The sequence below is a fragment of the Lichenostomus cassidix genome, chromosome 6, assembly GCF_008360975.1.
Source record: "Lichenostomus cassidix isolate B80296 chromosome 6, HeHo_3.0, whole genome shotgun sequence".
Lineage (NCBI taxonomy): Eukaryota > Metazoa > Chordata > Aves > Passeriformes > Meliphagidae > Lichenostomus > Lichenostomus cassidix.
This window is the reverse complement of record NC_139487.1, coordinates 21,028,760-21,053,801: the sequence shown is the minus strand read 5'-3', so window position 1 is coordinate 21,053,801 and position 25,042 is coordinate 21,028,760. Positions and strand designations below refer to the sequence as shown.

At 42.9% G+C, this 25,042-nt stretch overlaps 2 protein-coding genes and 1 long non-coding RNA gene across 3 annotated transcripts in view; 2 read left to right on the top strand and 1 right to left on the bottom strand.

The window, feature by feature from the left end:
• The first annotated feature begins 545 nt into the window (after positions 1–545).
• LOC146435454 (dual specificity protein phosphatase 13B-like) lies at positions 546–24,118 on the top strand. Its single transcript, XM_085065595.1, has 4 exons — positions 546–807; positions 14,659–14,850; positions 15,530–15,750; positions 23,690–24,118. Exons 2-4 carry the CDS (start codon positions 14,660–14,662, stop codon positions 23,902–23,904), a joined length of 627 nt encoding a protein of 208 aa, XP_084921721.1. The 5' UTR covers positions 546–807; position 14,659; the 3' UTR covers positions 23,905–24,118.
• DUSP29 (dual specificity phosphatase 29) overlaps positions 15,619–25,042 on the top strand; it is a 51,636-nt gene continuing 42,212 nt past the window's right edge. The window contains exon 1 of the mRNA XM_085065593.1: positions 15,619–15,750. The gene's annotated coding sequence lies outside the window, so the exon portion shown is untranslated. The remainder of the gene's footprint in view (positions 15,751–25,042) is intronic.
• Positions 17,923–19,152, bottom strand: LOC146435455 (uncharacterized). The gene is made up of 3 exons (XR_014853237.1): positions 18,741–19,152; positions 18,573–18,644; positions 17,923–18,187 (listed from the first exon to the last, which is right to left on the bottom strand). It is a non-coding gene; the product is annotated as an uncharacterized LOC146435455 (long non-coding RNA).

The window sequence follows — 25,042 nt, the reverse complement described above, 5'->3', positions numbered from 1 at the left end:
CGGGCTCGGGCGGCCGTGAGGGTCCCGGGAGGGTCCCGGCGGGGCGCGCTGAGTGGCGATCGCTGCCACCCGGCCCCGGGCATTGACACCTCGGACCCGCCTTGGCCGCTTTGTTCCCAGTTCGGGTCAAACCCAGGGGCAACCGGGGCAGCCTGTGCGGGGGCTGTGCTCGGGAGCGCGCTCGCCCTGTCCGGCCGTGGGCGGCCCGCGCCGCCTGGCAGGCTGGGGCACGGCAGGGATGGACCGGGCTGCCCCCTCACGGGCGGGCCAGGGCTAAGCCCGGCCACCCCTCACTGCTCACGGCTGGGCCGGGCCTCAGCCGCCCCGCAAGGCGCACCCGGGGCACCGCCGCTGTCGGGGCAGCCCTCAGGCTCCGGGTCCGCACCGCCCGCGCCCCCGGCCGGTCAGAGCCGCTGGCAGCGCCGGAGCACGGCCGCCGGAGCAGGGCCCCTGCTCAGCTCAGCCCCGCCGGAGCACGGCCCCTGCTCAGCTCAGCCCCGCCGGAGCACGGCCCCTGCTCAGCTCAGCCCTACCGGAGCACGGCCCCTGCTCAGCTCAGCCCCGCCGGAGCACGGCCCGTGCTCAGTTCAGCCCCGCCGGCTGCCGCAGCCCGGCTGCTGCTGCGGGCCACAGAGGGTAGGGGAGCACGGGTTATAATCAACAGCATTAAAAATAGGCTTTGAATAAACTGAACACCCGGAGAGGCTAGGAATTTGTTGTGCAGCTGGCACGTTAGGAGGAAAGTGAGTGGTATTATTCAAACAAAGGTAATCCAAGAGACCGCCGCGCGGGAGCTTCGACTACCAGGCAAGTACCTTTCAGCTTGTTTCCAAACCAACCCCCAGTGAAGTCAACATCTGCACGGAGCAGCCTAACCCCAGAGCCTGCTCCGCCAGCAGCGAGCCCCCGGCGGGGCCAGGCCAGAGCAACCCTTGTACTCGGCAACTCCAGTAGTTGTGAAATTAGAGTTTGCTTTCCAGCTGGACTTACAGGCTGAGCCTCTCTCGCGGAAAAAACATGCTTAAAAACCCAAACCCATTTTATTTAAATACCAGTGTGGCTTGTATTTAAATTTCTTACAGATCTATCTTTAAGATAATAGCCACGAAACACTGTGTGTGGGTTTCCTTCCTCTCAGCTGAGGTTCACAAGTCGATCCTAGGAAGGGAGAGACTGTCCAACCAGTTACACTGGAGAAAATGTGAAACAGACTATGAATAAAATGCTGTGCACTTCAAAAAACAAAACCTGGGAGAAACAAAATGAGAGGGGGTTTTTCATTTTTTTTTCTTTTATTTTTTTAATGCTAACTCTTTATAGTTTGGGGCATTTATGGATTATTTATGACTAGGATAGAATTTTCAGACAGAAATGGGATTTCTAGTATCAGCAGTCTTCCTCAGAATATTTTATTGAGGAAATATGCTTGTATGCCTGTGGAAGACATCATGATGGTTGGAGTAAAAGAGTACAGAAGGAGAAGACTGGGTTAAATTAATTCCTGCTAAATACCTACCAGCAGACTTGCTGTCTGTATGGAGAGCTGGAGACAGAATTGTACCAGGGTAAAAAGGATACTGTGTCTATTTATAGTGCTGCCTTCAACACCATAGGAATTCAAAGGAAAACTCCAACTCAGCTCACAGTCTTCTCATCATCTTCTGACAAGATTAAATGGGGCCTGAGATCATTTCCCCTACAAATCCTTTCTAGGAAGGATCTGTTCCTTTGTGCAACAAGGAACTACCATGGTACAAATTTCTCCAGAGGTCAAGTCCTCACCCAGCCAAATGCCACCACTTTTCCTTTTAGTAGTCAGAGGAAGGGGAGAAAGAGAGCCTTACAAGCCTCAGCAATTCAGCAGGAAAGACCAAAAACCTGCCATGCATCCCTGCTCCCCATACTATCCCCTGCCCTTATTACACCAGGTGCTCTGGGGCACTTGCAAACAAAAGGGTGAGAGCAGCTCCAGCACAATGTCAGTGCCAGGCAGCACAGAGATGAATAGGAAGAGGGTACTGGCATACAGTCATGGTCATTCACTTGAGATGAGGTCCTTTCCCTGTGTGCCCCTCTTGCTACATGCAGAACCATCCATCTCTGGGAAGAAATAGGCACCAGTAGGTGCACCTGTTTTATCAGTAGAAATTATCTCTAATGTTGAGAGTACAAATGAAAGCAGCTTTGGAAAAGGAAATCTGAAAAATTAGCAAAAATCTGACTGCCACTCTGAAAAAAAAAGGTGGACTCCTGGAGTTCCTTAGCTCCACTCTTCTCTTAGCATCATGGTGCCTCAGATCTTTCCTTCTCATCTTCCACCTTCCAGTTTCTCTTTAATAAGAGCTGCTTTTTCATTCTTCACAAAGCACTACCTACTCTGTCTCAATGTTCCTCTTTTGTAATTCTGTTACCAAGCTGTCTGCTAGGTGGGGAGCAGAAGGTGCAGGACTTGGTGCTGCCTTTGAGGTACAGGTAATTATTATGTGCATCTGTTTTTATGGTTGCTGCCTCAACAGGTGGAAAACATGCTGTTCTCTGATAGATTTGCAGCACTCCATGCTCCTGCTTTGTCTTTCCTCTAAAGCCAGTCGTGTGGTGTTCCTAAAATAATAAACACAGCCTCACGGCTGCCACAAAAACCCCTGGTAAATATATTTTTATGGGAATGAAGTATTAAAGGATTTGAACACTTACTCACTGAAAGCAAAATATGAGCAGTAAGGTTGGGTAAAGATTCAAAGGCTGGTTTGCTTCCTTTCCCTGGGGCACATCAAGGCTTGACTGTTTGCACTTTAGAGATGGATAGTGGGGAATTACTTAACCCAAAATGATGGAAACAATTCAGACTATAATAATATAGCAGGAGAGTTTCTCATATTACATCTATTCCCCATACTGCTGGCTATATTCTGCCTTCAGATTCACGTGCACAACTCTCATTGGAATCTGGAGGAACTGTATTTGAAGCCAAAATGCATTTCATTGTCTTTCTGAAGTCTCTCTGCACTTAGTGGCTAAATTCTGAGCTCAAGAACTGGGAACAAAGCTTGTCTAAACATTTCCCAGTGTCTGTCTCTGTGAGATTCCCATCTGTTGTGTTTTATTTTGAATTTCATCTTCCTACTTTCCTAAAAACACAAAGCAGAAACACACATTTCCTCTGCCCTGGAGTGCAGGAGTCACCTAATTTCCCAGCAGGTTCTCTCACAACATACAATGGATGCAAGTTTGTCTAAAAATGTATAAGCTCTTTGTGGAGTAGAAAGGGAGGAGACCAGAAACATGGGCCAAGTTTCTGAGTGTTATGTACACCCCCTGCCCCCAAAAGGGACTACATTTCCTGTTTCCTCTCTCCCAAAAATGTCACCTGGCTTTAGATTTCATTAAGAGATATATACATTGCTGGACTCCAGGCTCTAAGTCTTTGGTTTGTGCTTCCTGCTGACACTGCAGAGACTACAAGAGCCACAAAAGCTGAGTCTGACTATGGAGCTTCAAATTTGCTACAATAGCAGAGCAAATTAAATGGAGAGCATGTTAAGTGGGTTGGGAGATTGTTGTTGACCAACAAATCTTCATTAAGTTCCTGCACCAAGCTGTGCTGCACCTCTGATGAAACTGATCATTGTTTCTCCTTCTATATTTCAACTATTTCTTCAGCAGGTTTAAAAGAAATTCTAACTTGCTTGAAGTCTAATTAGAAATAAAACACAATATTTTGTGTTGTATCTTGTTCCATACATGCAGTTTGGTGTTGTTGGTGCATCTTTCAAACAGGCCAAGTTTCACTCTCTTCACCACCAGTTATTTACTGCCTTGGGTTTTGCTTGTTCTTTTATTTACTGCCAGTGACTCATGGAGACTTTTTTCACTGGTTTATGGTGACTTTCTGGATCACTGGTTTGCATCACCATTACTGGTTTGCATCTCCAGATGTTTCAGCTCAAGAGTTGCCAGCGTGAACCCCAAGAGTTCATACAACTTGCACCTCCCAAAAGCAAAGCCTGTGCCCAGAATAACATAAGCTCTCACAGGATTAGAGCAAAGTCCTGTTCTAATGATGTTTGTGATTGAAGGGAGCTACCACAACTGGGGTCTCTGAGAGCCTTCCCTGCAGACCGTTACAGAAATACAGCTCCATAGGTATAACTCAGGTGCCAGGTTATTCTGCCATATGGGCTTTAAAAACACTCCATCCAGTTTAGGACAGAGAGGTTTAAGGGAAAAATGCAAAGTAAACACAAGGAAGTACTCACCAGCACTGAGAATGACACAGCCTTGGCATCTGCAGGGTACCTGCAGAGCAGGATCTTCTGCCCCAGACTGTCTTTGCCATGAGGGAGGAAACAATTACTGAGTATCTCTTTCAGGTATAAGGTAAGAAACAAAAGGTATGTGCAAATACAGCATAAATGGGGAAGTTAGCCTTCAGTATTATTCTTTGACAGATACACTTTATAGTGGCCAAACTACTTCTTGGCCATGGAGCTTGGCTATGCCCCATACTATGTCGTCCTCAGAGTCAGATAACACTTGAAAAATTCAGATGGCCCTCAACCTTTTCCATATAGAAAAGAAAGTATTGATTATCTGGGTTTATGCAGTAGCACCCTAGCACACAAACTCACGGGTTCCCAGCACTTGGGCACTGCAACCTCCCCTTCACTAAGGTGCCTGTTTTGTCCCAGGCAAGACTGAAGAGTGTAACCACAACAGCTGCCTTCTAATGGGATACGATTTTTTTTTTTATTAAAAGCTACCTGTTTTCTGTGCTATAGAAGAAAATGTGTTCTGCTTTGTAGTGGGTGATCTATGACATTTGGGGGCACATATTTTTAACTACTACTTTGTTTTAGAAAAGTGGTAAGAGTTAACCTGAAGGAGAAATTATCAGAAATACTTATAATCCCAAGAGCTAACACAAATTACTGGGAAATTCTAGACTTCAAATCAGCTCTGCTACAGAATATGATGAATTCCTATTTTTTTTCCCTTTCACAGGCTTAGTAGTGAGATTTTGCAATGAGAAGAAAGCAATTTGCTTAGCTGACTTGGGATTTCATCTCCTTCCATTGCATCTCTTAGACTATATACACATCAGCAAGCAAGCCTCAGCTGTGTTCAGTCTCACTCTGACCTCTGTACTAACTTGATTTACTGGTTTTAGTTCTCAAATAGTGTATTACGTTATAACTGAAAGGATCTGATTAGAACTAGCCAGTATTTTAATGATTTATGAGGGACATCTGGGGCTGCATGGGTAGCATACACATTGCATCACTGCTATAGAAGAATCTATATTGATCATACCAGCATGCTCCAAGACAAGAGCGTGTCAAATTCCAATAAGCCTTAGTTCACAAACCTGATCTGACAGGTGGCCAGGCTTGCACTGGGACTGACTATAGTTCTCATGGTGGGAATAAAAACAGCTGGATTGCTTCTAGCCATTGCATTATGAGAGGATTTCCATTCCTTTCTCTTGTTCTATTTCTATCTTGCAGTGCTTAAGAAGGTGTTTATCCTTCCCAGTTTTGTAGCCAGAAACCTGGGCCACAGGAACTTGCAATCAGCTCTGTGGTTTATCTTTCTGCCAGAAGACATTGCTGCAAAATACAGGCTACTGGAACTAACCTTCCCGACCTCTGCATGTCCTGCCATGGCTATCACATTGCTAGCAAGTCTCCGATCAGAGAGGCTGGGGTGTGAGAAAGATAAAGAAACAATTAGACGACACAGTTGGTTTAAAGCCATAACGTCACTACATTTAAAGAGATCATACTATTATTTTTTTTAATAACTGTAAAGAAGGACTTCACAAGCACAGAAAGAAGGGTATTAGGAGCACAGTGATAAATGGGTTTCTTGTCCTTGGTTTGATTTTATATGTTCTGAATTTTCTTTAGAGCATTGAAGCCAACATCTGCCAAAGCATCGCTAAAAAACCTTGTCCCCCAGCATGGAAGTCCAACCTTGACCATTACTCACTTCCTGTTGCAAGCTGCCTTTCACTCACTAGAGGTGAGCAAAAGCTTTTTGACCCACATTAAACCTGAGAGTAACTCTTTACTTAGGTCCAGCTATCGCTACCAGTGTTTGGCAGCACTTTGCCCCTCGGCTGCCTCCCAGCTCAGACTTGTGGAGAGATGTAGAAAAATCATCAAGCTTAACTTTACCATCTCCACCTGTGCGGTAGGAACAGCACTGTTTCTCACAGGATCACTGTGATAACAACTATGAAAAGCATTCCAGTGCCCAAGAAACACCAGGGAATCTTGGCTGCCTACCTCCTGCTGTTTCCCATCTTACTTTCTAGCAGGTTACTCAACCCTCCTGCTACACCAGTGTAGGAGTGTCTGCTGTGTCTTGTAAGCTGGGTAGCCTAGAGCTGTCTTCGTGGTGCTGGTAGAGACCACAGGACAAGAACAAAGAGCAGTGAAACTTGCAATGCCCTCAAACAGAAGAGACACAAGAACAAGAAAAAAAAGCAGCAATATATTGTTTTTAAGATAGAAGAACATACCAGAGCTAGTCACAGGGGAGAAGGGCTTTGCATTGTGCCATCCTTTTGGTTAGATCCTTGGGGCAGAAACCATTCATTTGTAATGGGATTCTTTGAATTCTGAACCCTGATGTTTTCAGTTCTGGGCTGGAGGACACTGCTATATTAGTTATTGTTAACAGCAGCCTCATTAACCTTCAGATGTGGGCTGCTAAGCACTCTTGGGCCACAGTACACCGACCTAAGGGACTGCATTCCAACTTGGGTTTAGTGCAAGGCACAGCCCAGGAAATCCTTGGCCTCTAAACCTTGGCAAAACAAGAAATAAACATGACTTCAGGTGGTTCAGCATGTGATGTGGGAAAATTAGACGAGGCTAGATGAAGAGTATGGAACATGGAATAAATCTGAAGAGTAAAACCATGGCTGAGAGGGTGGAAACAACACCCAAGTGACACTTCATCCTTTGAGTAAGCTGAATACGGCATGCCCAGCAACCCACCTGGCTTTCTCATGTTGTGTTCAGTTGGACGTGAGCTGTCCAAATCAACACCCCTTACATTGCAGACTGCATACAAAAGAGCGTAGGACTAGGGCTGCATGCAGCAGTTGCACCCCAAACAGCCACAGAAGTGGAGCAGAGAATGTTCCTGTGCTACAGCATGAACAGGCTCTAATCTCCCATGCAGTGACAGTGTGAGGCTGAAGTGCATCACCACAAAGGTGAGCCTCCAGTCCACCAGAGCTGCATCAGAGCAACAGACTCAGCACATTTCAGGCCTTCTGGGAATAAATCCAAGCTTGTACCTCTCCCCAGGGTCATGCTGTACTAACATCATCCAGTAATGAGAGCAAAACATGCCCCCTGCAACTGCAGGCTTCAAATATTGGTAAAGCACTGCTACAAGCCATGAAAAAGCAACTAGGGACAACTATGACTGCTCTGTTGTTCAGAGAGTGTGAGGGCTTTGGAGTAGTTGTACCAAAAAACCAGTGTCAGCCAGACAACCCAGCTGGTTCTGACTGGCAGCTCCAAGAAGAAATCAGGGGCGGCACATGTTGCTCCTGATTTAGAGCAACCTGCATCAACTTGCCAGCCTGTCTTTCAGAAATGTTTCATCCTTCAGTTTGTTCAGTAAGCTTCTGAGAGTGCTTCTAGAAGGAAAAACTGAGCTTACCAATTCAGAGAATACCAGTTTTCACCCCCAACATTTTATTGCTGGAGGCAAAAGAGATACAGTGACATAACAGTTCTTGAGCCCAGAAGAAGAGCCAACCTTAACACAGAACAACTAAATTTTAGGTAAGCTTGTCTTCAAGTGTAAGCATAGTGATATCAAGAGTGTTTCATAGAACGTCTAAGAACTGTTTAGTGCTACAATGCTATAGATTGGGATTTGTGTTTTCTCAAGAAGTAGTGAAAAATGTCAGTACTGAATGGAGGAAGGAGTTGCAGACTGTCAGAACTGACAGTGAAATCTGGTGGCTAAAATCCATTGCAGGGGAGGACACCAATGTTTGATGTAGGAGCAGTAGCCTGGCCAGGAGCTGGAGAGACTGTCAAATATGGGCATGGTGCTGCAGTCATGAATAGCATGGAGATACGGTAGATGTATCTTGGACCAGCTACTGTCTTTGGGTCATATGAAGTGTGTCTGCTGGTCCACCAGATCAGGTTGGGTTAACAGATGTAAGGATGCACTTGGCAGCTGCCAGCAGAGGTACCAATGGGCTCCAGAGGGCCTAGTTTTGCAGCTGAACTGTGCTCACAGCCAAAATCCACATCTTTACTGGGACTAGGGCTGGAAGGGAAGTGACTTTGCTTTACTTGCTTGCCAGGAACCAAGTTCAAGTCCTTAGAGCTCCTCAGTGCTTTTGCTCCAGCTGATGACTTCATGAACACCTAAGTGCTGGTAGGAACATGGCTCCCTGCACAGCCTTAAACTTTGTGTTTCTCTGCATATTGAATGACATCATTGCCACCTGAGGGCCCAAACTCTGGTCTTGGCAGGTAAAAGCCTTTAGGGTCACCTTACATTGGGGTTCTTGCTCTCAATGCATATTTATGTAATGATTGCTGGATGGCTATAATTAAATGACTATAAAGCACTACCTAAAATGCACCAGTAATAAATTCTTAATAGCTGATGCTATAACAAGCAGTTACACAAAAAAATATATCATAACATGCAGACTGTTAACAGTGTCTGGGCCTGTTTAATGCTCAGCTTTAAATAGTTACAATGCACACTATTAAAAGGGCATGTAAAATTTGTAACTAGTAAATAAAAAGTCCAGTTCAGAAACAAAATATACCCAAGCTTCAGTGGTATAGAAAAGCTTGGCATGGATAATTTATCTCCTCTTACCTCTGCAATCCTTCTGGTGGTACTATCAGCCATGGTTTCGGTAAAGTATACTCCATGTACATTCGGTAAAGCATACTCCATGTACATTCTTCTGCCTGGTACAGATTCTGTCCTGATTCATAAACATGCTTAGGATCCCACTTATATTACGAATATGCAACTATGTACAGCAGCCTGTGGTTTTGCATTTCATTGGGTCAGGGAATATTAATTTTGCTTCTCATATTTTTCGCTTCTCTTATCCACTCAAAGCTGCTATGTGGGCAGCAACTCTACAGAGTTGGTTTCCCACGGCTAAAGAATGAAATAAACATACACTCAAGACCCAGAAGAGTTAGCAAAATCAGCAGGTGGCCAGGTTTTTCACACTTGGTACAACATTGCTGCACATCAAAGTGTGGCTGTGTCTGTCTAGCCACTGTCAGGAATTGCATACATGGCTGGTATATACAAATGCACTAGCCGGCTGATGACAAGAGAATATTTTATACTATGGTCACAGAAAAAAAGCCCTGAGGCCACCCTGCCTTGGGGTCTGCATGCTAATATACATCCTGAAACAGTCAAGGCCATCAGGTCTGAGAACTGCTGCCTGGCCCACAGACTCGCTATGAAAAATTAGACATTTTTGAGGCTTCTGAGGCCTGGCAATCCATAACATCAGTGGCAACTGTGGTAAAATCAGCATATTTGAGAACTGGGATGGGTTGTTTAATTTCTTCCTTACATTTGAGTAGTGCTTTGCATCAGAAATGTAGCTGCTGATTTCCCTGGATAGCACACAGAGAAAATTTTAGTTGGTCAGAGGGGAGGCATCACAATTCCTCTAAAGTTAGGACAGAAAAATTTCACCAACACAATACTGTGCTGCTCAAAGCTGTCTAGAACAGAGATTTAGTCTGCTCCTCAACATAGGCCTTGCATGGTCTGTGGAGAGAAAGTCCAGCTAATGGATTTTGCCAAGTCACACCAAGTGAGTTCCTTGCCCTAAACATACAGCTGGGTTACACTTGTGGGTCTGGAAGCCTCTACTAAATTTGGAAGTGCTGTTCCGATTACATCCTCCAGCTGCTGGAGAGATTGTCTTACAAACAGTTGGCTACTCAAATACCTTGTGCCTCCCTAGACACTGCCTCTATCTCAGCTTTTAAGTCCAGCCAGCCCTACCTCAGTCATTGCTGTGTTTGATTCATACCATCTATATTTCAAAGTGCTCCAAGCAATTGATGAATTATGACTCCAGGGAGACTATTGGGTTAAATGCTAAGGAAGAAAGAATGATGACTGTAATACTTGTCATTTGTGTGGCAATGTAGCAACACAAAACCCTCTCTCAAACATACATTCTCTTGGAGGAATCTTTCCAGGGGATAACCTTTCTGGGAAATGTTTATGGCTTTTGATTACATGATAGGCATGAACTTGACACGGCCTATTTGGCCAAGCCCTGGGCTTCAGCCTAGTCTTTAACCAGTGCAAATCAGTCTATTTGAAGTATAGTCAGACTGATATCTTCGCTTTCCTGGCAAGGTTATAGCACAAAGCAGCTTGAGAAAACAGAGGATGGAGGCTACATTGTTCTCAGGATTTAAAGACTCAGAAGTATCTTTACTAACATCATAAGAAAATGGCTATGTTCTATCCATAGCAAAAAGCCAACATAAGCCCTGGGATGATTAAGATATTTGATACATGATTGAAATGAGAGCATGGACATCCTTTTATCATACATAGACCCGTCCTTTATCTTGGCATTGGAAAACACAAATTAAAACAAAGGTTGTAAAGGCTTTCTACTAAATATCCTAGATACAAGAGTTGTTTTTCCCTCCTGACCTACCACAGCATCACACTGCAAGATTTTTTGCTGCTTCATCTCAGCCTTCATACCATCCTCTCAGCTTGATCTCATAGCAATGTAATGTCAAATTGTCAAATTACACTGACTTTTGATTTTGTTGTTTAATTAAATATTGTGGAATTGGAGAAATTGGATAAAAGGTGGCATATATTTCCAAGGATTAAGAAACCTATGAAGGAATATCTCCCTCTAAAGGCCCTCTCCTCAGCATGGCAGTGAATAGCCTGAATTATGTCACAAATAAGGCTGTAGTCACTGCATTAACTGAAACCCAACCAAAGCATCCACAGTATATGCAGTCCGTAGGGGCATTCACTGCTGGGCAGATGGGAAGCCTAAACAGTCAGGAAGGAGGTATTATCTGGGGCCTCTCACAGGACCACTTTACTTTCTTCCTGGGATAGTTGATATACAAGGAGCCATTGACCTGGCTGCTCTCACAGCCCAACTGCAGCAGAGCCACCAACAAACATCAGTCTAGGGACATGGCACATACAGCCTGTGTCATACTCTAGGTCACTGCATCACCAGAATGACCTGCTTACAATAGGCCTCTTTGATTGCAATCCTCCTGCTAGCTGTAATTAAGGAAATTCTGTTGCATAGTTCAGATACAATTACAGTTGCAGTACAAACCTATTCAAAATTATTATAATGGTAAAATTTCTCCTATGTGATTGAATAATTACCATAATACAACTCCAGTAGGGCAAAGATCAGGAATGTTTCATGTCATCATCATTCAGAAACCAGCATTGTAAAATTGTGTTGCTTATTCATACAATATACTTCTCAGAAACAGATCCACTATAAAAAGTCAATATAGAGGAATTAAGCTGAGAATCATTAAAAACATATTTTTAAATGAACAGCCATCACATTATTACAGATAATCATTTTCCTATCACACTATTTTTTTAATCTATCCATGTTTCTTATAAAACATAAGCAAAATTTTAGTCATAGCATTGTTTTCTTTAAATAGGTGCATTTCAGTAATAACACCTGCATGTATATATTTAGTTAAGATGAGTGAAGATTAAGATTAGTTAAGTGAGTTAAGATGTTAGACTGATGCCAGAACTGAGTAGACATCTATTCAGAAAAAAACTGTCTTGTTTTCCTGTCTGTAAATTTTCTATGAAAAGCTATTATTTTTTTGGTGCATTCATTATTCAACATATTAGTCAAATAGTCCTACTGAGACTTCTTTTGCTTTTGAATCATTCACAGCTTGTTAGTTGCAGTTATTTCGCATTTGAAATTTGAACTCTAGTCCTTCCTTTTTATTGGATGTAAAATTTACACAAACTGATGCTATTCTCCAGTTAAAAAAATTTGACCAGAATGAAGATGAAATAAGTTTTGTATACACCATCAGCAGTTCACATCTGTGTTTCAACAGGAGTAAATTCCTTAGCTATAATACAATATCCATGGGAGCAAAAGCTGACAGTCACCTTAGGATAATTCTGAAGAAGCAGTCCATCTTATAAGGACCATTATTCCACAGCTTTCAATATCCCCATAGCACACAGTACCTCCTTTTGCCTAGCCTATGCAGTTATGTTCCCTTATGTTGTTTCCCTTATGTAAAACAATTTTAACAAAACAGTCTCTGAAGGAACACTTTTCCTTAGGTGCGCTATACATTAGAGTTATCTGCCCAGCTCCTCTAAGGCATAGGAAAGCAAGGCTGACAACAGCCTTCAGTCCTCTGAACTAATAGAGAAATCAAAGTATTTATACAGTGGAGAGGGCAAGAGAAAAGGGTAACAGGCAGTACTGGATAAGAAAAAACCAAAACAATTTACAGCAACTTTACAGGGAGGGAGAAGTGCCCTAGAATGGTCATTAGCCACACTGCAAGGAATTAGGTACATCAAAAAAGGGGAACATTTGCTGCAGATATTATGAGGTGGGAAGGATTGGAGGAGGCTGTTATTCTTGAAAGTACTTAACGAACTGGCAGATGGCCCTGTGGTCAGGGCACAGGAAATTCAAGTCCCATTTCTGCTGCAGACCTCCTGTGTGGGATCAGAGAAGTGTCCAAGATCGTCAGCAGGAGCCAGGCAGAGCTAGTGTAGGGGACACTGGATTGGCCACTGTCAAAGCAGCAATTAAAATCAATGGGAGATGCCTGTTCCAGTTGGGAATTCCTCCATGCCTCCTCTTGCATAAAGCCATCCAAAATGGGCAAGAACATCTGCTTTTGTTTTCACAATAAAAGCGGACACTGGAGGAGATATGCACATTTGGGAGGGGAGCACATTCCACAGTGGAGCTCTTTGTAATGCTCTTGTAACAGTACCAGACCATTCTGGGAACATCACTTGGTGAAAACTTACTGTATCCAAGAGGCCAAAGCTGCCATGAAGGTGGCAGAAGAAGCTGTACTGAAATAACAGAGGGCTCCTCTTGGCAACTGGGTGGCAAGGCAGATCACCCCATGTCCATGGCAGAAGGGTGACTTGTAGGGACCATTCTGTGGCCTAACTCTGACACTTCCCTCCCTGTTTTCTATGGATATTTCAAGGAATTAGTTGCTCCATTTGCCCTTCAGCAAAGTATGTATCAATATGAAGGTGCAATGAGTTCCCAAAGCAGGCTGGCCTTCAGATCCTCCTGCTCAGTCTTTGTGCATGCAAAATAAAATTACACCAAAATGTGAACTTAGGACTGGAGAACATACCTTGATGGAAAACTAGGAGAACATTTCACCACAGCTGGTGTTTAAAAAGGAATCATCAGTGAAGGTGCTTGAACATAAATAAAACCTATCTGTTAACAATATATATGTTCAGCAGAAAGATGCAAGATTTTAGGTTTGCTGTCCTGGACTGTTCTACCCCAAACCACCCCTCAAATCATTTATCTAGAAGACGTGCTCCAGGCAGTGCCAGAGCAAGACTTTGACTCGCTGACTACAACTTCACCCATGTCTTCTAGACAGGTGCTTCTGTTTTAAGGCTCATGAGTTGAGAGACTTTGTACTATCTCTGTAATGCAGATGTTTGGCTCATTTTTAGAACATATCAAAAAAAGTTTAATATTTTCTTAGAACAGAACTCTGGGAAAAATATAATTTCTATTCCCCTCTTTAAAAATCCTCCCAGAAGTTCAAATCTACAGCTAACAGGAGGAACCACCACTTCAAAAGAAATGTACCATATGGGAACAGAATAATTTCAGAGATAAAGTGATGCCAAAAAAAGTGTTTCTCCTTGTAACTGAAGTACTTATTTCAAGATTAGAAATGGGATAGTTCTTGGAGGGAGCAGAGAGGAGAGGAATGCAAATTAAAGAACTTATTAAAAAATTAGTTAATCCTCATTTGAATGACAACTGTAATCACTTTAACTCATCCAGAGTTTTCTAACATGAACATTTGTCGTGAGGACAACCAGTATGGCTAGTAAATACCATTGGAGAGAACCAAACTACTCCTTACAGAGTTTTCCCCATTGAAGTTCACAATAGCTAACCAGTGAATAAGATTTTGCATGAGCAATTCTACTCAATCCAGATCAATTTGTTGAGCAAATTACAAAAGACAGATCAGATTAAATACATATAAGGAAGCCCTAGTTACCTGGCTAAAGGAGAACCTCAGCATACCAAATTAATACCTTGTTTCTACAGCCTTTGAGTAGATACATTTACACAAAACATTTTCCATAGCATTACCTCTTTCCATGTGAAAGCAGAACTTTTGTGGTAGCATATGAAGGGCTGGTCTTTCTCATTGTGCTAATAATAGTGTCTAGAATTCCAGACAGTAGTAGGAACTTCCCCATTTCCTATGAAGAAAATTAACTTTAAAAATATAATGACATTTTAATCAACTGTTTGACAAGGTGAGAGGAGGAAAGGGAGGCTTCAGAAATATCTCTGGCTGGTGGTCAATGTTTTCTCTCCCCTTTCAGGATGGCCTGGGACTCCTTGTGCAGCCAGGACTTACGGCGGCCCAGGATAAGAAGTGCCTCAAGCTGGAGGCCTGGCAGTGGGAGCAGCACTGGGACACCATCACTGGAGGAGCTGCGGCGCCTGCTCTGCACACGCACACACCCCACAGAGCACGTGGATGAAGTCTGGCCAAACCTTTATGTGGGAGACCTGTAAGAGACAGGGATGAAGGCTATTGCAGCTCTTCCCCCCAAATCTTCCATTCTTTATTTTAAAAAAGAGAGCTAGGCACTAATTTGGGGACCCTCTCACAACAGGTCTAAGTGTTGAGCAAGACTGAGCTGTGCATAGGATGCTGTAGCATAGAGAAAAGTAATCCTAAGTAACTAAAAAGAATATCCCCCCTCCTGGTTTCTCCTCCTGCCTTACTGCAGAAGTCACACACTGCAACAGCTCACTGGAGCTGTGGCACTGGCACTTCAGGCAGTCATGCCAGAGCTGAGTAAAACAGGATCAAGCTTATTTTCTACTCACTTTACCAGATGGCATCAGTCCCCTGAACTGATGGATGCTCAGCAGAGGTGACATGGTGAGAAAGCCCGTGAAATCAGAAAACCCTTAGCTTGCGCAGAAATATCTCCACCACCACCTTTCATCAGTTGAGGACCATCCAAACATATGTGTAGAAAAAAAATGAGGGAAATCTAAGAGTCAGTTTCTTAACAAGTCACTTCTGTCTCAAAGCATTTTGATGGACTCTTTGCACCTGATGAACCTGTCAAAAAATAGCCACTACCACTTCCTGCAGTTGTAAGAAACTCACCGTCAGCATTGTGTTCTTCCCTGCATTGCAATGCAGCAGGCAAATATAATTCTCCATCTTTCTTCTAGGTATGTCGCTCGTGACAAAGCCCAGCTGAGCCGCATGGGCATCTCCCACGTTGTGAATGCCGCTGCTGGGAAATTTCGCATCAACACTGGGCCCAAGTTCTACAGTGACTTGCCTGTGGATTACTATGGAGTAGAAGCAGAGGACAACCCAAACTTTGATCTCAGCATTCACTTCTATCCAGTTGCTCACTACATCAGAGCAGCACTGAATTCCCCAAGAGGTAACTAGATCATCTGTGCATGTTGCATACCTTCAGCATAGCAGACAAGCAGGGCAAATTATCAAATATTATTTGACATAAACCAACTACCAGCACATGGATAAGAATGAAGATACCCAAACCAAGTAGCATCCTACCTGCCTCCTGAACTCCTACAGTGAGTGGGAGTTCTCTTGTTTCCCTGGAACAGGGAAGGATGCACTGAACAGCCTTTTAAAAGTGTTCTCCCCATACCTAGTGTTACTCATCAGCAAAAGACAAAATAGCAAGTGTCCTTTATTACCTACAGGGACACACTGACCTGAGAGGAGGCGCATTGTTTGATCTTTTCAAATTAGTGATGGCGTTTAAAATAAAAGACAAGGGCAAGCATCATATTTGAGTAAGAAGATTCAGCTATAATGCTACAATCTGCGCAAGTCCTACAAACACAGAATAGGGAAGAACTTGCTAGAAAGGAATTCTATAGAATGGAACTTAAGCAATACCACCAGCCAGGAGTAATATCATGCTGTTGCTAGAAAAATATAACCTTGAAATAGGAAGATAACCAAAAAAATCCTCAGATTCACTAAATACATGCCAGATACAATGTCAGAGGCTTGGGGCTCATGGGGGATCATTGCTACTAAGGGCAAGCCTTCACAAAAGCAAATCATCACTGTGCCACAAAACTGTACAGATACTACTGAAAAGTAAGTGGTTTATTAAGAGAATAGTTATACACTCAGCAAACTGTTTTGCTTGCATCATGATGAGCTTTAATAGAAATCAGTGTCCTAAAGTACTAACTACCCAGATTAATTATATGCATTAGTAGATCTGATCTACACCATACTAGCCAGGAAGGGGAGGCACAGGAACTGCAAACAATGTATCTTCATGCTAGGTACCTTTGCGTTTCCTGCTCTTTGGAAGGCTTGATCTGTTCTGTTAGGAAATATTTGCCTATGTGCAACTTAGGGATGCATTTGGATTTCAAAATGACAAACATACTTGGGGAATTTGGATGTTCACCCATTTCTATTACAGCATATGTTATTTGCAACTGAAGTAATTATTTCCAGTGCTCCAGAGAAAGGTAAGATCCAAAATCTATTCACGTGTGTATAAAAGCAAAGTTCCAAATCAATTGACAAAAGACAGGAGACAACAGATGAATTGTGGAAGCCACAACAGCAAACAAAACTAGTGCTTTGCAAAATGCATGCCGAAATACTAAGTTATGAATGCAGAGCAAGTAACGGCTCAAGGCATATTTATCCCTACTCCCATGCCTTTAATATTGCTTTACTGAACTCCATATGGAAGCAGGGTTCTGGGAATAGAAACAAGGTGAAATTTAATCATACGCTGTCCAGCTGTTGCTGACATTCATCATTTTGAGGAAAGTGCAACAGTTTAGAAAATATATAAACAAGATGTTCTGGAAGCATAATTTCCTGAAGTACAGAAATTTAGCAGCTAAATACCCATGACCTGTGCAGGGATGAGGCAGGGAGGAGATTGTTACATCATTTAGAAGAAGAAAAAAAGTAGTGTTTATTATAAGCAGTGAAGTTGAACAACAACAAAAAATATACCAGCTGACAAGAGGCCTGTCCATATTAAATACAGGATGTAACAAGGTACTGCTGTTTTGTTGAGAAGTCATTTAAGATTGCTGCTTAACTATTACAAGCACATTCAACTTTCTTTTCTTTAGTGGAAATATATTATCCTTTTTACCTGAGAGGATAAGTCGAAGTTAAGACTGTATGAGGCGCAAACATATTTAAAACTGAATCAAGTACTCATTAGAATTAGGTAAGAACCGTTATTTCCATCATGCTTGAAAAAGAATTCTGATGCTTTACGCCATAAGTCCAGAAAACAGCTTGGACAGATTTATTCCAGATTTCTACCTTAGCTGAATAGAATATTATCTTAAGTGATGTCAGAAATTTGTTTTAAGGCAGTTTCTTAAAACTCAGATGCCAGTGTGAACAAAAGGAAGCAGGGGAATGTGCATTCACTTACTCCTAATTGGGAGCTTTTCTTATTGCAGTGGTCAATGGCTGCATCAGACCCTGACTGACTTCCTTCAGACCCTGACTGACTTCCTTCATCATCTTTGTTGCAGAGATTAGGAAATAGATGCACTACTATTCTAGCCATGCCATATAAGCATTATTTTATGATCCCTACTTCCTTGGCTGCCTTTCCTTCAGCACAGCCCAGCTGTTCCTTTGCCCATGTAACAGAGCTGTTGGGAAGCCTCAGACAGGAGTGAGCAGATGCACAGTCTGTCCCCCTTCTGTACAAGGAAATCACAGAGTTGGGAAAGTACTGACCTTCTCCCTCATGCTCAAGCTCGAAGGACAACACCTTGAATATCACTCTTGACCCTTCGCATGGCCACCTGTGCAATTTGCATTTCTCTGGAGAGTAGCTAAACCTAAAGTAAATCAGCAGAGTTTTGTTAAGTCTAGCGCAAGATGGAGGGAAAGAGAACTTGAGGAAAGCATGTGATGAAAACTATAAAACTAACACTGTGCTGAGAGAAAGATTCCCAAATAGAGAACTTTGCGTTTTATTGACCTCTGAACATATTTAAAACAGGAAGGTTAAAATCACCCATAAACATCTTGAAATGGCATTTCCTTCCTCCACTTCAGTGGAGCAAATGAAAAGCTAGGCTCCCTCTCCTGTCACCTTCTTGTTGGTGGGAGTTATGAAAGCTGCTTAACTTTGGAGAAAAGGGTCCTCTTGCTTGACTCCACTGTATGTGCATTACATACATGAGGCTGACCTCCCACTCTGCAGCAGATGACAACTCTTACCTGCTCTGAAGGCGTGGGAAGAAGGGACATGCCAATATTTAAAGCTCTCTGTAGGCTTCTTGCTATTTTCAGCTGTGACAAAACAGATACTGGATTAATCAAGAAATAGACAGTGGATTCTGCACCTGGCTAAAACCTAACAGGAGACGAGAAAATCGTAAAAGAGACCTTAGGGCCCATTAGCCCAGCTGAGCTCTCCTCCGGCAGAGCAGAATACTTCTGCTAGATCCAATGAAGTGAGTGCAGCTGGGACATTGACTACGGGTGACAGATCTGGAGCCTCATCTTAAGCCAAATTGAATCCATCCTGCAAGAAAGCAAAGGCTAGTTTAGGACATTTAGCTCATTTAATGATGATTAGCAAAAGGACAATAAGTTATTATGTGTTTCAATGGCTGATTTTGTTGAACAACATTGAATTTCCCAACTTGAATTTGGCCAACAAAGTTGAATGTGCAGACTTTATCCCTAGTGCAAACCCTTTGATCTTAGTAGAGTTACAGCAGGCATGAGCTGGATAGAATATCCATAATCCACTGTTAAAAACCAAGTGTTATTGTTCTGCACAAATCCCAGCCAGATGACAGTTATTGTCTGCCTCTGCAAAAAGTAGCTCAAAATGTGTGGTGCAAAATTTCAAATAAGGATTGCAAGATTTAATAATGCCAGAAGCTAAGTGCCCCTACTTCTCCTCAGTTAATCCCATTATTCCTAAGGGATCCTGTTTCATGCTCAGAGAGAGGGTTGCAACATGGTCCTCTAATGTGGGACCAGTCCAGCTTCTCTTTGCAGTGTATGTTAAACCAAATGGGGGTGGGGAAGGCACAGTTGGAAGGTGGCAGCTCATGGCACAGATTCCTTGGTACAGGAAATGTGCTTATAACCTCCTTGCCTACCACATGGCAGGGGAACACACAACTGTCTCTGTGAATGCTGCTCTCCGTGGCTGTGGTCCAGCAGCCACCCAGGAATCTGAGCCTGAGTGCTAAGACATCTCAGCTGCATCCCACGAGGGGCTGGGGAATGGCTGGAATCACCCACTGCAGTTAGCCCATGGAGCAGACGTGCTCCAGGCGCCAGTCACATGCAGGATGTCACCAGGCGTTCAGGGTGTCACTTCACCCATTTGTAGCCACTGCTAAGAGACGAGGGCCTGAGCCTGTAAACAGAAACAAATAGCAACACAGCTTTTGTTTCCTTACTCAAGTTTACCATTCAATTTGTTTGCTAAAAATAATCACACACTAAATTCAAATCTGCTTTCATTAGAGCAATTTTACATTAATTAAATCATTTCACATGACTGATTTATCTGCAACAAGCAAGCCATTTTATTGTCAGTGTAGCAGCATTTATCATAGCCTTTGTTTCACTATGAGCAGAGGTTAACAGTGTGGAATATGTATTACACTTGTAGAAGAGATAATATACCTGCATCCTCAAGGGAACAAGTGTATTAGAGAGCCATGCAGATTAGGACCAAGGTCAATACTTGAGGCTTGTCCAGGTTTTTGCTGAGATGCCTTCTAAAGCTATTTGCTGATATAGGAGGACTCTTCTGAAGTGCAGATAAGCCAGAGAAACAGGGAACAAAATTCAGTGTATTCTTTCTGGACACCATCTCCTCTCAGATACAGACAGAAAACACTAGAGAGCCAGCCTATACAAGCGGGAGGCTGGCATTTGTTCTGCTTTCTGTGCCTCCAACAAAAACACAACAGCCAATATTTAAAAGCAGCATCTATACCTGTGCTTAGATTGGTCTTCAGTTCAAGACTACTGGTGGAGCAGAGCATTTTCCAAGTTAGAAGTCTTCATACAGGTGGGGGGAAAAAAAAGACTCAATTTTACAAAAATTAGATTCAGAACATCAAGTCTCCTGCCCCCCATCCAGTTTATGCCCAAGTTTAGATTTAATTTTAAAATGTATAGTGATGCAAATCGAATTTAACATTGAGGCCATTTCTTTCTGGTTTTTTCTTGTTTGTTTTTCTCCCTTATGATGAAGTTCAAACCATAAATTCTTTTTCTTTCAGTTGTAGAGTGCTGGTAGCTCAGAAGTTTCCAGACCAAAAAAAAAACCAAAACCAAAAAACAAACAAACAAAAAAAACCAAAACAGCAAAAGAGAGTGGTTCTGATTCCATGAAAAGTTTTAGAACATTTTGTTTCTTGGCTTCTGTTATATGGGGTGCACATTTACTTCAATGTCTGGATTTCCCATCCCTGCCACTACATTGGAGTTAGGCCTCCTGCAAACTACTGAAGCAAAGATTTCCTGAAAAATCTTTTGGCCTAGCCCTTTTTGCAGTATTTCTCAAAGTGAAATTGTGCTCCTGATTCCATTATGCTCCTCTGAAAATCTCAGACCATGGTTATTTGGATCCCAAGTGCCTCCTCTGGGGAAGATCATACAGCATATACATACCCTACAAGGTTGGTGGGAAGGCTATGAAAGTGCAGCACATTGAAAAAGAAGTCTGATGGAAATTCAAATTAGCATTATCTTTTAGCAGGGATACAAAACATTTCTCCATATGCCCATGAAAAGCAGGACTTCACTTCCAAGATTTTTCATGATGTTAATGTAGTTGACAGATAGATGCAATTTAACTTGAATAAGAGCATCAATATCTCAGTAAATTCTATGAAACTGTATCTGAATGAGAAAACAGAAATTCTGCAAAATTGGCCTTGCATCGGAAAACCTCTTCCTTCCCCCAAAGGTTTTGATGCCCGGTCCAAGTCTGCTGTCACCAGAGCTGTTTTCACCACTTCCTCGGAGACTATATTTGTCCCTTTATTTCTACTGAAGACACGTCTATCTTTAGGGCTGAGCTCGGATTTCTCATGCCGGGATAATGAGAGGTGGCTGTGTCACATACATTGTGGAATTCAACACTTCTCTCAACCTGCTGGCCAGAGCAGGCTTTCACAACACATGCTCACGCTCTCCAAGCATGTGGCTATGCCATCATCATTAGTCAGAACTAGAATGGTTTCTAAATAAATACTCTGTCATAAACAAAATGGGATTTAAGATTAAAAGCTGTGCACAAAGTACCCAGAATTAACACTCGGGGAGATGGGGGCAATCAGTCTGAGGTTTTTGTCTGGATCTAGGCTCATCATCCAACAGGGATATTTTTGTCTCACTCCCTAGTAATAGAGAAATTAAGATGCTGTAAGCACAAACAAAACAAAGAACGAACCTTGAAAAGCTGTCCATTCTTTCTACCCCTCCTTACATTTTGCAGAGAAGCAGCATCTGAGATAGTTTATTCCACCTCCAAAGGAAAAAAGCAACATGGGAAAAATAGTCACTGATTTTTCATCTTTTCTGGATATAAAGTGTACTGCCACTAAATTGCATTTTGTACAGCTATAAAATTAGTGAACAAGAGACCACAAATGTGAGTCTAAAAAACTTAAAATGTAAAAAAAAAAAGGTAGAAAATACTTTGTTTCAAACTTTTGAAGATTTCCGGTGAAGAACTGTTCTGAAATTTTCATGCTAAAAAGACGACATTTTCTTCAGCTGCCTTAATGGGAGGCAGAGCTGTCCATTAGGTGGTCAGAAGTTCATGTCTCTTCTAATCACTTGTTACTCTAATAATGTCAAATTGCTGAGCCACAGTCTCTGAGAAAAATAGAACTGACTACAGCAAAGGACAAGAGAGTTTGAAAATGTTCAGGCATGGTTATAATTCAGTAGAACAATTATACGACAATTGAGTTTTCCTCTCAATTAAAAATTTCTAATTCATCTTACCATTTTTGTGAAAGTTGAAGCATTTTACAATATTTACAAGATGCAAATTTTCAGGTTCCAGAATGAGCTTTTTGTTCACATCTAGAGGGAAAGTACTACAAACCTGAATTCTTCCATCTGAGAGCATAATTTTCCTTTAATTAAAAAATTTTCTTTCATTTCAAATAAGACCATTTGTCCCGGGTTAATGATAAAATTCTCTCTCTTCCGAGAGGGAAGGGCTCTCGACACCCCCTCCCCCACCCACAACAGAACATCTTAGATGGAAGTGAAGAAAAAACTATTTATTTAGCAAAACTACGCAGAGTGCCCTGCAAGGCACAGGGGAAGGGGAAAACTAAGGTGAAAAAGATGTTCATCTCCTTCCAGCATGGGTCAAAGTCACACATTAGAAACCTAGGAGGCAGTTGTGATACAGAATTGAGCTTCTTGGGTTGTTTCCATTCATGATCACAGCAGGAAAACCAAAGGCAGAGCAGAGGGAAGGAGGGAGTTATACTTCTGGATCCCTGGAAGGTGTTGCCTGAGGCTCACTTACAGCAACAGGGGAAGGACTCATGATGTTACTGTTAATGAACTCCTAATGAACATGCACGCCTCACACTGAAATCTCTGGAAAACTAAAAATATTTCATAAATTGTCTTCCTACTGGTCACTTAATAAACAAGGGGAAATAGAGGCATTAGGGAAAGACATTGATTAGTACAGGCTAGGCTATAGAAATAAAAATGCGTAAGTGAGCTAGTGCAAACGCCATATACAAACAGCTATTCTTGATGATAATGCCCGTTTTCTTCACACACTTCCAAAAAAGTCTGGGCAGCAGTCAGCACCCTCAGAAAGCATTACTGTCCTAAGCAAAGAAAAAAACAGAGCCTGTGGAAAACCAGGAGTGTTCCTGTAACAGCAGTGAGCAATCCTGAGCGTTACACTTCTGAAATCCCAAGTTTCCAGGCCCTGTGGTAGTAAGTAACCTGCCAAGGCTGCTTCCCACAGCATGGCCTTCAAGCGTGAACTCTTGAAACTTTGCCAGCAAGTACATCACTCCCAAACCCACACATGAGCAAGCAGGGACACAACGGATGGCAGGCTGTGCAGGAGGGATAAGGGCATGCTGTCAGGCTGACAGCTAAGCTCAGACAAGCAACCATGGATCCTGGAACACATTTACGAATTTTCTGTCCCCAGGCAGTAAAAAACCCATGTTCCTCAACCAGGGGAACTGCAGCAGGGCTGCACACACCTGCTTGCCCATTCCCAGTACCAGCTTCCATCTCTGCTCCAGCACAATAACCCCCACCATGAGGACTGCTGGCATAATTGCAAATCTTTCTCCTTTTTTCAGGCAAAGTACTGGTTCACTGTGCAATGGGAATCAGTCGGTCTGCAACTCTTGTCCTCGCTTTCTTAATGATCTGTGAAGGTCTGTCCCTCACCGACGCAATTCAGACTGTGCGCTCCCACAGAGGGATCTGCCCCAACTCTGGCTTCCTCCAGCAGCTTCGGGAGCTGGACCTCCAGTTAGGAAGGGACACAGGCAGAGGAGCAGAGGCCTGCTAGTGTGTCAAGAAGGTGTGTCTCCTGGCACCAGACCACGAGATGCTGCCCTCACTGAAGAGTGCAAGGATGCTGGCAGGACTGCTCTGTAGCTGCAGGGAGAAACCCTGGGGAAAGGCTGAGCATGAGCAAACTGTTAGGAGCTGTTAGGCATGTATTTTTTGGATAAGCCTACTAATTGGAAAGAAAATGAAATAAAGAAGGATTCAAACTGGCAGTTTTGCTCACCTGGGCCTGTTTATTGAAATACCTGTTGGGCAGGGCATAGGGAGCAGTTGGGTTTTCATGCAAAATTAAAAGGCAGCACAGTCAACTTGAAAAAATACTTTTAATTTGCTTATAATTTCATTTATATGGCAAGAGGGAAAATTACCAAACTAGTAAAAATAAAAAGAAAGTATGAGGCTTTTAAGCAAATCTTTAACATTTCACATCCAGCTGGCTTAGGGTTGAGACCACAGGTTTTGCAAGCTGACATGGTCCTTTGGTCTGACATGGTGACACTAGCCAGGATCCACTTCAGACCTTGGGCTCCCCCTGTTATAAGCCATGGAGGCTCTTGCTGGATCTTCACAAGTACTTTTCTCTTCAAATCAATGGCAAATACTCAGAACTTATGGACCATGATATCCTCAGGAGCCAATTCTGGAGGTCTCAAGCAGTCACTGCACCCTGGGGCTGGCTGTTGACAGACTCTCTGCTGGTCAGAGAGGGAAGGTGTCTCTTTGAATGCCCAGGGCACACTGCCCGCTGGCACATTGCAGGGCAGCACAGTGCCAGACAGAAACATCCTCCTCTTAGCTTGTAACCTGATGCTTGAAATCACATTCCCCAAATTTCCCTGTTTTAATGGGAAGTCAGAACCTAGTGTCGTCATGTCAGAGCAAAAATGAGCAATGCCTCTAACAAATCCAAAGCAGCAGCTCTGCATTTCAATTACTCTTTTACGCCCAATTGGCCACATTTAATCTTGTGAAGAACTCGAAGCAGATATTTGCTTCAGTGCAATTACAGCCACATACAGAACATTGGCAACTGCAAACAATATAGAATTTCCACTTGACGGCAGATTAATTTGGTGTGATGTTTTCCCTTGAGAAGTCTTAAAGGCTCTCAGTTCTGAAAGTACCCTGCAGTTTGT